The sequence below is a fragment of the Trachurus japonicus genome, chromosome 22 (genome assembly GCF_045865225.1).
Source record: "Trachurus japonicus isolate A0001 chromosome 22, Traja_1.0".
Lineage (NCBI taxonomy): Eukaryota > Metazoa > Chordata > Actinopteri > Carangiformes > Carangidae > Trachurus > Trachurus japonicus.
In genome coordinates this window covers 6,792,907-6,806,785 of record NC_140928.1, presented here as the reverse complement: position 1 = coordinate 6,806,785, position 13,879 = coordinate 6,792,907, and the positions used below count along the sequence as shown (strand labels likewise).

The window sequence follows — 13,879 nt, the reverse complement described above, 5'->3', positions numbered from 1 at the left end:
TTTTTTTAGGTGCAATGTGCATTTGCCTTTTTTACAGAGTCCAGGTTTTGAAAAGGGTTTAAGTTCACTTTATAATGGAGCATGTTCATTTATAGCCTCCTGCAGTATTTGTGTGCAGATAAATGTTAAAATGTAGCAGTTTACCTCAGTCTATATCTCATTTTGTCAGAAAGGTTTCAGAAGCCTGTTTTTTCTACTCTACTACTCTACTCTTTTATTTTTGCCTCTTTTATGCAGTCCAGAAGAAGTGGCTATAAAACGGTGGATATTTTTTTTTGTGTGTGTCACAACCCTCGCAAAACGACTCGTTTCTCTACCAGAATTTGATCCATTCAGTCCGATTACGTTTGGAAAGTCTAGAAGAGCCGCACGATTAGATTATTTTATTCCCGTTCTAGTTAGCCGAGAGCTAAAGCAGAAGTTAGCCGGCTAGCTCGGCTGAAGTCAGTGCGCCCACTTCCGGTTTCTTCCCGAATACGAATCCAAAGTTTTTTTTAAAAGCCCGAATCCGAATCCGAAGCCGAATCTGGATAGTGCACTGGCTGTAAACCCCTACCAGGTACCAGCTCCAAACCCTGTCATCACTCTGCGGCTGCATAATATGGAGTCTGTGTGGGTCTTTGTGCCACTTTTACAGCTGTGTGGTCGTTTTTACCCGGTGGTTGTGTGACCACAGGAACTGCCACTAAATGACCAGGCTTAGGCTGAGGTTTCCTTTAAAAAAAAAAAAAGTTTCAGCACGTTTCAGTACAAACTGTCCAGAACAAACTGTTTTACTGTGTGTACCTCTTCTCTCTCTCTCTCCTTGTCAGTTATGGTTGCTGTCAAGACGGCGTGACGGCTGCTCAGGGCCCCAACAGGGAGGGCTGTGCTGAGTTTGTGGCCCCTGCACCCACCGTAAGCAAACACACGTGACGTATAATTGTACCTGTGATGTTACGGACCTACACTTAAGCCCAAAATTATTCATACCCCTGTCAAATACAAGGAATTTCTTAAGTTTTCTAGTATTTCAACTCAGATTTGACATAAATAGGGCATGGAGGAAAGTCTGGAGCCATGACCAATTTATTTAAGTAAAGTTACAGTGTTAAAGATGTTTATTTTAAATGTTGAACAAAAATCCATAAAACTATTCATACCCCAGTGATACCAAGACAAATCAATCAGAATTTATTTATAGAGCACTTTTCATACAAATAAAATGTAAAGCAAAAATAAAACCTTAATTCACGCGACTACACACACACACACACACACACACTCACACTCATATATAGAGCTTGAAAGAAGGAAACTGAAGCGCTATCTTACTCTCAACAATTTTGCCATGAAGAAACACCAGAGACTGGATAAAACCAAATAAATAAAAGGAACTAAAAGTTAGCATAAGTGCAAGGACATGATAAAAATAACTAAAATTATACAATAAATAGGCTAAGACTAAAAAGACTAAAAAATAAACGATAAAAATCGAAGATTATCTTAACTCATTGAGTGCCGCGCTCCTTTCCAAAGTTTTAGTCAAGTGTACCGGCAAATTAGACCATATTTGACTTTTTATTTTAGAGCCATAGTGTATTCTATATTATTGCCACCAACACATACTGTAGCTCATTTGAAAGGTTTAACTTTATCCTTCAAATGGCCACAAACCGTTTGTTTCTACGTGCCTCCGTTCCTGAGAAAAGTCAAGCTAAACATGGCTGGGTTTCACCAAAATCCCTCCTTTTTTTCTAGAAAAGGAGATAGAGCGTCTTTTATGAAAGGTGCTCTGTTTGTGTCTGTCGCTCTTCAGACACTCGCATTTCTGGATCAAAGGGCTCGTATAAGATAAATATACACACCAATTGTTGTTCTATTCACAAAACCACCATCGGGGGCGGGGGGGGCGCCACTAAACAACAATAACACAGACGCACCGTGCCGTGTCACAGCCTCTCGCCGCGGAACGTGAGGCTCTGCCGGCCACAGCGGCTCGCGAACACCGGTCCCGCCGGTGGTCGCGGTCCGTCTGTGGTACGGGTCGGTGGTGCCGGTCTGCTTTGGCCCAGAGACCATCAGATTTTACCGCGGGAGGACTTTGGGGAGGACACGGTGTTGCTCCAGATGAAGACCGGGCGGGACAGTGGGCTGAGAGCTTCCTGGTTCAGCTCCCAGCTGCTGCAGCCTCGCGGGTGAGAGCGGAGCAGCAGCGGAGCAGCTGCTGCATCCACATGCAGAACTCCGTTTGCAGAAGCTGAGTTATGATAAAAACTTCCAGATCATGAGCTGTCATGTGACTTTGATCGTCATCTATTTCAGTTCTCCTCGTCGTAGAGTCCCCAAATTTACATATAATGTGTATTAAAGTGTCTATTTTCATAATTTAAAAAAAAAGCAAAAAACGAAAAATTTCGTTTTTGGCACTCAACGCATGGGAACGAAAAACGAGAAATTACGTGGTTGGCACTCAATGAGTTAAGACCTGAGAGTTCTGTGACAAAAAAAACTTGTACCTTGGACCTTTAAGAGCACATGTTGTAAATGCCAAGAAGGAAGGAAAAGGATACAAAAAGGTGCGAGCCTTATGTTGCATTTATGTACTTACGGACAGAAAGTGTCAACATCTGTGACAAAATATGAATTATATGAAAAGACAAAATATTTCCTCTAACTTTATAATCTGTGGTGTCGTGTCGTGTTGCGTGTCCTCAGGCTGCTCCTTCTCTCCCCACTGAGAACGCGGTGCAGTGCCGAACCACCACCTACGGCTGCTGCTACGACCGCACCACACCTGCAGCAGGACCCAACGGGGAGAGCTGCCCCAACCCACCAAACCACAGTAAGGAGCCAGTAACATACAACCACACACGTCGTATTGAACTCCTATTTGTGCATGTTTGTTACTTCTTTATCATCATATTTTAACTCATTGAGTGCCACGCTCTTTTCCAAAGTTTTAGTCAAGTGTACCGGCAATTTAGACCATTTTGTTTTATTCACAAAACCACCATCGGGGGCGGGGGGGTGTCATGAGCTCTCATGAGTCTTTGATCGTCATCTATTTCAGTTCTGCTCGTCGTAGAGTCCCCAAATTTACACATAAGGTGTGTTAAAGTGTCTATTTTCATAATTTTAAAAAAAGCAAAAACTGTAAAATTACGTTATTGGCACTCAAAGCATGGGAACGAAAAATGTAAAATTACGTGGTTGGCACTCAATGAGTTAATAATCAAGATAAGACAAGATAGGATAGGATGGGATGGACCTTTATTGAACCCCTTTAGATCAAATTCAACTTGACAGAGAAGTACAAGGGGAAACTTGGAATAAAAAGATTAAATAAAGGTTAAAACAATCTGAAATTAATAAAGATTAAGTGGGAAATACTGCATACAATTACATATACAAATGCAATTCCTTACAACCGTGTATCGGTTTTGGTCATTGAGAAGCTCAATATAATTAATACCGACTAGTAAACAAACTTATGGTACTGGAGAACTGTTACTGTAACATTCATCTTCATTCATCTGATGTGAGCTCATTTTAGATTTAGATTTATTTTGCACAGTTAAAAAAAACACAAGTAAAAGGAACAATTGGTGGCGAAAACTCAAAGAGATTATTAGATGGCTCCGCCTGCAATGAAAATAATAAGAAAGCAGAATAAACAAATGAATCAGAAATATATACGTAAATGATAATAATAATAAAATAAATTACACAAAGAGATAAATGATCAGGATAAATAAATAACAAATAAAAGAAACTCATGTTTCTAACTTCACCTGCTCTGTGTGTGTTTGTGTTTGTGTGTGTGTGTGTGTGTGTGTGTGTTCGCTGCAGTCGAGCGCTCCATCTGCTCGCTGCCCCGCGGCGCCGGCTCCTGCAGCTCCTGGGTGGCCCGCTACCACTTCGACGTCATCACCTCCAGGTGCGTGCACTTCTGGTACGGGGGTTGCCACGGCAACAGCAACAACTTCATGACCCGGGCCGAGTGCCAGAGGGCGTGTCACGCGGCGGCGGCGCCGAGCCAGCAGCCGACGACCCCCAGGAGAGGAGGATCATCCACCCCGGCGAGGACCCCGGCATCTGGAGGAGGAGGAAGAGGAGGAGCAGCAGGAGGAGCAGCAGGAGGAGCGACAGGCGGCGGCCGCAACATGGGGAGGATCTTCACCGTCCAGGGGGGTTCGAACGGCAGCAGCGCCGCCACACACGCCCACAGAGCCAGAATCTACCTGCGGGGACGTCGGCCTTCGTCTGGGACCGCCGCTCAGCACAGCGGCCCGGCTGCGAGGTAAGAGACCCTGAAGAAACCCAGTAGGAGCAGGAGGAGGAGGAGGAGGAGGAGGAGGAGCACGGTGTAAAAAGCTCGCTGCCCCCGCTGCTGAAGGAGGAGGAGGAGCCACTGCCATGCCGCCACACCGCCTCACCTCACTCTGCTCCTGAGCAGGAGAGTGAACTGACACAGATTCAATATAAAACACACCATCCAAAGACAAATTATGTGCATCATTCACTCACAACCTGAGGCGCACCACACACACTACCAGTCAAAAGTTTGGACACACTTTCTCATTCAATGGTTTTTCTTTCTTTTTATCACTTTCTACATTGTAGATTCAAACTGAAAACTATGAAGGAACACATCAGGAATTGTGTAGTAAACAAAAAAGTGTTTAAAGAGGAACTATGCAGGATTTGTAGCTTAACTCTGCTACATTTTTACCTTTAATTAAACAGCGTTGGAGTAAATGTGATGGTTTAATAAATGGCTTAACTTGCTATGAGGGAGAATGGAGGCTCTCTGCCTTCCACCTAGCGTCTCTTGGTTGAAAAACACCTTTGTAAGACCAGAGCCTCCGACTCGGTGTGGCACAAACGCGCCCAGTAACCTGTAATCTCTTGTTTATCACAGATTAAACTACACAAATATATGATATATAACGTTATCTAACGCTCAGCCAGCGAGAAATGAATAAATAATTCATTTCTCGCTGGCTTCGTTGTAAAGAAATGCACATGGCCGGGAGGAGGGTTAGCAAAACAGTGGGACTTACATAGTTCCTCTTTAAACAAAGCAGAATATGTTTTATATATTTTTTTTTTTTTTCGAAGTCGCCACCTTTTTGCTTCGATGGCAGCTTTTTGCACACTTTTTGATTCTGTCATCAGCTTCATGAGGTCGTCACCTGGAACAGTTTTCCAACAGTCTTGAGGGAGTTCCCAGAGGAGCTGTTTTGCTTTCACTCTGCGGTCCAACTCATCCCAAACCATCTCGGTTAGGTTTAGGTTGATGTTTACTACACAACTTATACATGTTCATTCATAGTTTTGATGTCTTAAAGTTTGAATCTACAATTTAGAAAGGAATAAAAAACATTGAATGAGAAGGTGCGTCCAAACTTTCGACTAGTACTGTATATTTCCAAATAATACAACAAAAGTCCAAATGAAGGAAACCAGTTCTCAATCTGAAAAAGCTTGTTTTGTACTGACCTCTGGTGGTTTAACTTCGCCACTGCAGCGGTATAGAGAGGTTTACAGTATATATAATTCCCATTTTCATATCACATGTGATTGATTTCATGCAACAGGCTTTTTGTGTAGATGCATCGTTCATGTGGTGCTATGATATAATCCTAACTCTTGCTTAGTAAAACACACTGCAGCTGCTTCTAGCTCCACAGACTCTCACTGTCACGCCTGCTTTAGCGGCATCGCCTTGTTCTTTTTGTTTTAACCTCGACGAAACACGAGGAGAAGTTGACGACCTCACAGCGACCCCACATGGACAGACATTTTTATTATTATTGATGCATCTGGGACTTTTCACTGTCTGTCATGATAAGTTCACCTTGTCGGTCACCTTGTGCTTCTCTATGCCTTGTTGCTACAGTTTGTCCTCACTGTGCCGCCTCTTTGGGCTTTGTGTCTTCATGTTGTTGTCATTAGATCAAACTAATAAAGGTTCTGCTGTGATGCTTCATGTCACCGTATGTGTGTCGTCACTAAATCCCGTCCTCATGTTGGTGTAGTAGCTGTCTGTGTGTGTTGAAGGTGGTGGTTACGCTTTCTTAGGAGACTGTGGGGTTTTTTTTATGGTGAAGAGTAATTTATCCTCCTTTGTGTGTCATCATCACCTCTGATTTTTAACATCTGTTGTGTCTCGGGGGTGTCACGATTACTTGTTTTCACAATTAATCGCGGTATTAAACGTCACAATTAATAAATCGTAAAGATTCCTACAGTAAATACCGTCACTTTCCAAAAAAGATTTTGTCAGAACCATATAGGCAGATGAGCGCCAAAGTAGCTGGCTTAAATTACGTTTATGTGAATTTACCTAAAGTAACATTGAATTGTGTCATTTGTAATAAAAGAAACTATTAAAATAAACTCAAACATTTGTTATAGATGACAAAATGACTTGAATATTTTAAACATTTCCCCTGGGGGATCAATAACTTGTTCTATATTACTGTAATAGATGTTAAAATATTTTGTGTATATAATTAATAATGTAATTATATTTTGACTTTTCTGAAACTAATTAATGCATAATAATCGTGATAATCGTAATGCGGTGATTATTTTATCTGACTCTAATCGTGACGCCCCTAGTTGTGTCTGGATTTGTGTTTTTTAGGGGGAAATTTGCAGTTTGTCTCGTCACTTTTCATGTTGCATGAGCCTCTTGTGCACCAAAGCTGTCTTTTCCTCTCTGAGCTTTTCATCTGAAGCCGGGTTGTGGGCGCTCTTTATGTCTGCTTTGGTGGCTACTGATATGAAGTACCAACAGTAGAGCATAAAGTGACTCTTCTTCTTCTTCCTCCTCTTTTCAATCTTCACTTCCTTTGTTTTCCAACTTTTGATCCTTCCTCCTGTTCCTTACCTCCTTCCCTCCTTCCTTCTTTCTTTCCTTCTCTTCTCTCCTTGTTTCCTCCTCGTGTCTCCTCAGTTTGACCCTGGGAGGAGTGACCATCGATAAGACTGACCCGTCCACGGTGGAAGCGTTAGCCGGACAGACGGTGGTGCTGCCCTGCAGAGTCAGCCCGCCGCCGTCCTCCACCGTCACCGTGGAGTGGAGGAGAGACGGCGTCGCTCTGTCCACTCACAGGTCAGTAAAACACACACAATTCAAACACACACATTTCATTCTGCCTTCTGTCCCAAGTTTGTTGTGATTGTTCTTTGTGTTTTTATTTTATATTTTCTTCAGGCATCACCAGCAGCCCAACGGTTCCCTGTTGGCCGGTCCGCTCACTAAGGCCGACTCCGGCTGGTTCTTGTGTGTGGCCACGCGGGAACGTGAGCGAGACCATCGCTACATTTACCTCTCTGTCTCAGGTAATATCACATGTTGTATTTACTAAACAAATATGATAATATATTTAAGTCTTTTGACCAAAGTCCCCTTTGTATTTACGATACATTTTTTTTAATGGGCTTTAAAAATGTATTACTATTGTATTGCTTAGCGTTTTTGAGTTATCAAGGTAGTTAAGATTAAAAATAATGCTGTAAATTCCAGTTAGTCTCTAATTTAACATTAACAATCAGCTAATTAATATACTAATAAATATACAGCTATAAATATAGCTAATAAATATACATATCATGCCATACACACTCATTAATTCACAACATAAAGTCACACACGCATCCCTCCTAATCAATAACATGCGACGCAAGACTAGCCATAAAAAACATGTGCTTACCTCAGTTTATTTGTTGAAAACTCCCCACAAACCATCCATAGAAACTTATTCCTATATTCTTACTTCAATATATGGCTCTGAGTGTTTCTAGGTCCTTTAGTTGTGTCCTTTTGTTTTCCTCTTTTCCTGCTTTCCTCTTTATTCGCGGTCAAAATTCACTGGTTGCGTCATTGTGTAACCGGATAATTGACATCTGTCAATCAATTTTTTTTCCCCTTCCCCCCTCTTTTCTGTTTCTCATATTAAAATGCATCCAAAGTAGGTAAACCAGCGATCTATGAGTAACTTCATAGAGAAATAAAACACAGACAGAGCACAGATACAATGAGATGAGACCTATTACATGCAGTTTATTTACAGATTTTGATTGATTCAGGATCCGGCACAAATTAAACACTGTTAATATGACAATGCAAGTGAATTCAATTGTGTTTCTAACTGTGTGTGTTTGTCTCACAGAGGGACCGTCTCAGGTGATTCCTACCTCACTCCCCAGAGACGGACCTATCCCTCGGTAAGAAACGCAACCCGTTGTCTGTCCATATGTAAAAGGACATAAAGGATAAAATGGTCAATGACACCGTCTCTCTCTCTCTCTCTCTCTCTCTCAGGTTCAATATCGACCGCTCAGGCTCTTCTTTGCTGGAAATGCGAGCGGGACAAACTGCCCAGCTGCCCTGCACCATCGTCCCTCCCTCTGCCCTGCAGTCCGTCAGGATTCAGTGGACAAAGGACGGACAGCCCGCCACTGACTCCAGGTAATCCTCACCCTGCTCTGTTGAATCATCTCATATCCAAAGAGTCAGAATCTAGAGATGATGTGCAGGTTACATTACCCTGGTTTCCCATACTTAAAGGGATAGTTCAACATTTTGGCAAATTGGCCCACTGCCATAATCCCTATAGTCATAGCAATAGGTTTGTTACCTTTAATTGTCGATGCAAGCTGTTTTTAGAACGGAGGCTAATGGGATTCATGGTTTCCCTCATCAAACTCATCAAATACACAATCCAACATCTCCAAAACGCTCTGGTGGGCAAGTTGTGACCTGCACATTCACCACGCTATGAGATAACAGAACGTTACGAGACAGAGTTGTTTTCAAGGTAAATACAGAGACTGCTTGCTGAAAAACTGCCCCTGACGGGAACGCGCAACAGCTGTTTTGCATGAATTTACCCCTAAAACGACTCTTCTTGGCGATGTAAATTAGCACATATCTAATGAGTTAGCACCTCATTTGCATATGTAAACATAAAATTAAGAAAACTTGCAAAACTTAAGGTAAAAATGTAGAATAGTTAAAGTAAAAATCTTGCATAGTTCCTCTTTAAACAACTCAGGTAACTGCAGCTAAATCCCAACACCAGTGCTGTTTTCCATCTAGACAGTGAAATTGATATTTGCAGTTCAACAATGTCTCAACAACTGTTAAATGTACAGACATGAGATTCAGTGCAGACGCTCTTGTTCTCATCAGAATGAATTATTTTAACTCTGGTAACTATGTTAATACTGTGATGTTGCAGGTTTACCCAGCATTCAGATGGCACGCTGATGGTCGGCCCTCTGCGGTCCGACGACTCCGGTGTCTACACGTGTACGGCCTCCAGTCCTCATCAGCTGGAGCAGAGACAGCTGCAGCTCAGGGTCCAAGGTGTGTTTTGATTTAACATCCACATTGTCATACATTATGTCTGTTGTTACTGCCAGAGACCACAGACTGAACTCCTGAACTTCTGCTCTGCTCATGTTGTAGTATCATATCACACAGATACCAGCAGGAGGCAGTAATGTGCAAAACACTGTCAGCAGGAAACATCAGAATAATAAAATATGACTGTGATATGAACTTAAAATGGTGTGACTATTAGTTAAATTAGTTTTATCTGATGTTTATTTCTTCTTTGACCCTCCAGCGGACCTGAAGATCACTACAGCTCCAAACAACATCCAGGTGACTGAAGGCAGCACAGCTCAGCTCCCCTGTGTGGTGTCAGGGGAAAACATTAACATCGGCTGGTCCAGGTAAAGAAACAAACAAAAAGACCGTTATCTGAGTTGTTATCCTTTGTTCATTAGACATCATGTTGAGCCAATCCTTAATGCTGAGAGCCACAGAATGAAATAGCCAGAAAAATAAACCTTACTCAAATAAAATGATGCTTTAAAATGAAATTAAACTGAAAGGACAATTCCGGGCAAATTCAACTCGGGGCTGTATTTTCCTAACATTTTAGGTCTAAAAGAAGGAATCTGAAGATTTTCAGTTTAATTGCCAGTGATGAATGGGAGCGTATTGAAGTTCTGCTGCTGAGGCTGTTTACATCCCTCAAAGCCGCAATTTTTTTCCACAGACAACGTCAGATGGCGACTTTAACATGCACCAAGAAGTTTGTTTACTTCAAGCAAGTCAAGAGTTGATATTCCTGTGTTTATGACACAAACGGGAGCTTCCGACTGCACGTAAACGCACAGAGCGCGTCAACTTGGGTATCGCGCGAGACTTTGAATTAGATCTAGTTTTACAAACATGTCGGCTTGCTTGAAGTAAAAAAAACTTCTCGATGCATGTTTGAGTCGCCATCTGACGCTGTCTGTGGAAAAAAATGCGGCTTTGTGGCATCGCGGGGACAGACACAACTACCGTAAAACAGGAACAATTAAACTGAAAATCTTCAGATTCCTTCTTTGAGACCTAAAATGTTAGGAAAATACAGCCCCGAGTTGAATTTGCCCGGAATCGTCCTTTAAATACGATCAGTTCTTGAAATGATATTTGAATTTACATCACAAAGTTGATAACTGTTAAAGTCCAGTAATGAAAAGAAGACGGGCAAAGTATAAAGGTACCTCTAAAAGAACATTAAATTCATCAATCAAATCAATTTTCTAAGGTCTGAGTGGTTTCTTTGCTCAGGAGATGTTGATGTGACCTGATTGTTTTCCTTTTTCCACTCCCTCCTGCTGCAGAAACGGTGTACCGGTGCGTCCAGACGGTCGTAACATCCTGATGTCGTCTGACGGCACGCTGATCCTAAACAGCGTCAAACCGTCAGACGAGGGAACGTACACCTGTAACGCATACACAGGCATCTACTCGGTGAGCGCCACGGCTGAAGTGCGGATCATTAAAGACACACAACAAGGTGAGAAAGAAAATACTGTGACTCAGCCGTCCTCTCGTTTTCTCACATCTGCAACAAACAACACAAAAATATATCATTTATCTTTATACAAGCGTTCACACAAGTATTTGAAACAACGAGAAAGCAGTTTGTGTGTTTCATATCTGAATAAAATTGATTTTTACGCATTTTATTTTATAATTTATTTTTCTGTTTTTCCAAGTAATAATTTTTCTGACTTAACAAGAGAAGCTCCCACCTGCAAGTAAGATTTTAACCGCTGCAGTTAAGCCAACCATGGATTCATGTATCTATTCGGCTAGATGTGTCATTGATCTATTAGATCTATTAGATTCATGATAGTTATATGCTCCACTGTGAAAAATTCAGTCAAGCTATCGGGAAGGGGGGAAAAATACCTTGAAAAACAGAAAAATTAATTACTCAGAAAAACAAAAAAGTAAATAAATTACTCCGAAAAAAGAGCTTTTTCCCCCAAGTGAATGCAATATGCTTCAGTAGGTTTTAGTATAAGAAGAACCAATATTTACATTAGAAGCCAAAGGGGAAACTTATTATGACCGAATCAGACTTAACTGCCATTTTATTTCAATTCATTATTCTGAGTTGAATTTTTGAAAGAAAAAATAAAGATTTTAAGTGTTTGCGTTAGGGCTGCCACAAACGATTATTTTGATAGTCGACTAGTCACCGACTATTTTTTTCGATTAGTCGACTAATCGGATCATACGTAAATTGAATGCAAAACATACAGATTATCGCACCAGCATGCAGCTGCTCTTATATACCATCATTAGCTTTCAGCTTGAAGTGTTTAAGGTATATGCTAACTAAAAATAAAGACAATTAAGATGATAGTTCATTAAACATTTAATGAAATATGCAGCTTTAACTGTAGCATAAAGTGCAAACAGCTGAGTAAAATAAGGATAAGGCACTGGCCTAAACAACACCAAAATAAATACTTAAGGTTTTTTAGGTTTTTCTTTCCTTCATTTGTCTCTGGCATTAAACATAGCTACATTTAAATAAAATGAGGTAGACACCTGAAACTAAGGAAATATTCACAATAATAAAGTTTTGGTAGGCTCATCATTCAAATATAACTTGCTCAGTGTAAATAATAGTCGTTCTGTTAAAAAAAATCAAATAGTTTATAAGACAATCGTCTTGTCTGAAAAAAATTAAATGTGCCTTTTTACTGTCACAGAAGGAGAAACATAGAAAGACTCAACAGAAAGTTCTGTGTGAAACTCTGTCAAATGAAAACAAGTGAAACTGAGGTGCAGCTCAAACTCTGCAAGGTGCCGACTGTGATGAGAAGCTACCGGAAAATATTGACGTAGTTTTACGCCGGGAGAGAAGACTTGCTCGTTAAGATGAGCGCTCATTACGTGACCAGGACGCTGTGACCAGACGCGGTAACGTTCTAGTTCTCCAACACCGACTCTCAAAGTCCGCGATTTTATTTTTAAATGACGAACGGCTGTTTTTCAGTCCGTGACTTAAAACGATGGAGCGGCGGTACCGCTCCTAGTAGCGCTTCTCATTTAAAATGACAGAGAGGGGGCTACACCGGTGCCGCTTGATGAGGGACAAGACCGGTAGAGAGAGAAAAGAGAGAGAACACCTATGTGTACTGAGTGAGTGAGTGCATGTGTGTGTGGTGGGCGGCTGCGGGTGTGTGTGTGGAAGGTGCGGCAGCAGTTTTGAGAGAAAAACAAAATAAAAATAAAAAACAACAACGACGCATTGACTATTAAATTAGTTGTCGACGATTTTAATAGTCGACGTAGTCGTGACTAGTCGACTAATCGTGGCAGCCCTAGTTTGCGTGTGTGTGAACATGAACTGATGAAGCCACTTGGATAAGGGGCTTGAATAACGTCTTGAAAGACAATAAGCCTGTGAATATTCTCATTTATCCAGGTCATAGTTATCTCAGGGAAATTTAAATCGAACGCAACTGGACTTGGTATTTGTCTTGGAAGATGTTTCACCTCTCATTCAAGAGGCTTCATCAGTTCCTGCTTGCATCTGACAAAAACAAAGTCCAGTGAACCTGAGACCTGAGAACTTAGACTTAAACTCAGACCTGCTTCATGCACATGTAAAAAAGTGGGAGAAAGAAGAGGAACTGCACCGTGTGTGTGTTGGTCTCTGTACTGATCTGATGAATTCATGATGCACACTAAAAAAGATTGACTGTGTGTGTGTGTGTCTGTGTCGTTACTTTGCTGCTGCAGGTATAGATTTGCCTCCGGAGTGCGTGGACCAGCCCGATCTTGCCAACTGCCAGCTGATCGTTTACGCCCGCCTGTGCTCCAACTCGTACTACTCCAGCTTCTGCTGCGCCAGCTGCGCCCGGCATTCGCAACAGAGGAGCAACAGGTTTCGTCGGCTCGGCTGAAACCTGCAGAAGGAGAGAGGGAGGGAGGGTTGTTAAAAACTACAGTGGGGAGGAGGTGGTTTGTGTTTGTTGTTGTGTTTTTAAAAGGACTGCATTTTGAGGAAAAAACTGAACTTTTAACACTGAACTGCTGCATTTGCCAAAAGGACTTAAAAGACTCTCAGAGGGCAATAATAATAATAAAAAGGGACTGGCTAGTGTTGATGTAGCTGAAGCTGTGAACCAGGAGTTGTTCCACAGTGGGCGCTGTTGTTCAGGGAGTCTGTGCCTTCAGATGTTGGCAGCATATAATCCTGTAAAGTCTGTTGAATGTGAGGAGGCAAAGCTTCTTCTGTCACATTATTTTTTATTTTAATTAAGTTATTACTCACTGGACTGACAGTAAATGTTCTCTGTTTTTAAGAGAATCATATAGCTTCTCCTCCTTTGAGCTCATTAAAAGGATTTAACATTATTGTGAAACTACTTTATATCTGCTGTAGTTTTGGCTTCGACTTGTATGTTTTAAGCGTTTCATTGATGCAGGATTCAACTTGGTCTGTGACATACAAGGAGCTTCTACCAGACAGTTTATTTTTATGTAATTATTTGATAATAAAAATAATATTTTGCT

At 41.5% G+C, this 13,879-nt stretch overlaps 1 protein-coding gene across 1 annotated transcript in view; it reads left to right on the top strand.

Annotated features, from left to right (window-relative positions):
• LOC146963343 (papilin-like) overlaps positions 1–13,879 on the top strand; it is a 37,196-nt gene extending 23,317 nt beyond the window's left edge. The window contains exons 17-27 of the mRNA XM_085767241.1: positions 813–897; positions 2,698–2,824; positions 3,832–4,282; positions 6,947–7,105; positions 7,208–7,335; positions 8,166–8,220; positions 8,318–8,464; positions 9,237–9,364; positions 9,627–9,735; positions 10,681–10,856; positions 13,103–13,879. Coding sequence (XP_085623367.1) covers positions 813–897; positions 2,698–2,824; positions 3,832–4,282; positions 6,947–7,105; positions 7,208–7,335; positions 8,166–8,220; positions 8,318–8,464; positions 9,237–9,364; positions 9,627–9,735; positions 10,681–10,856; positions 13,103–13,266 — 1,729 coding nt within the window. The 3' untranslated portion in view covers positions 13,267–13,879. The remainder of the gene's footprint in view (positions 1–812; positions 898–2,697; positions 2,825–3,831; positions 4,283–6,946; positions 7,106–7,207; positions 7,336–8,165; positions 8,221–8,317; positions 8,465–9,236; positions 9,365–9,626; positions 9,736–10,680; positions 10,857–13,102) is intronic.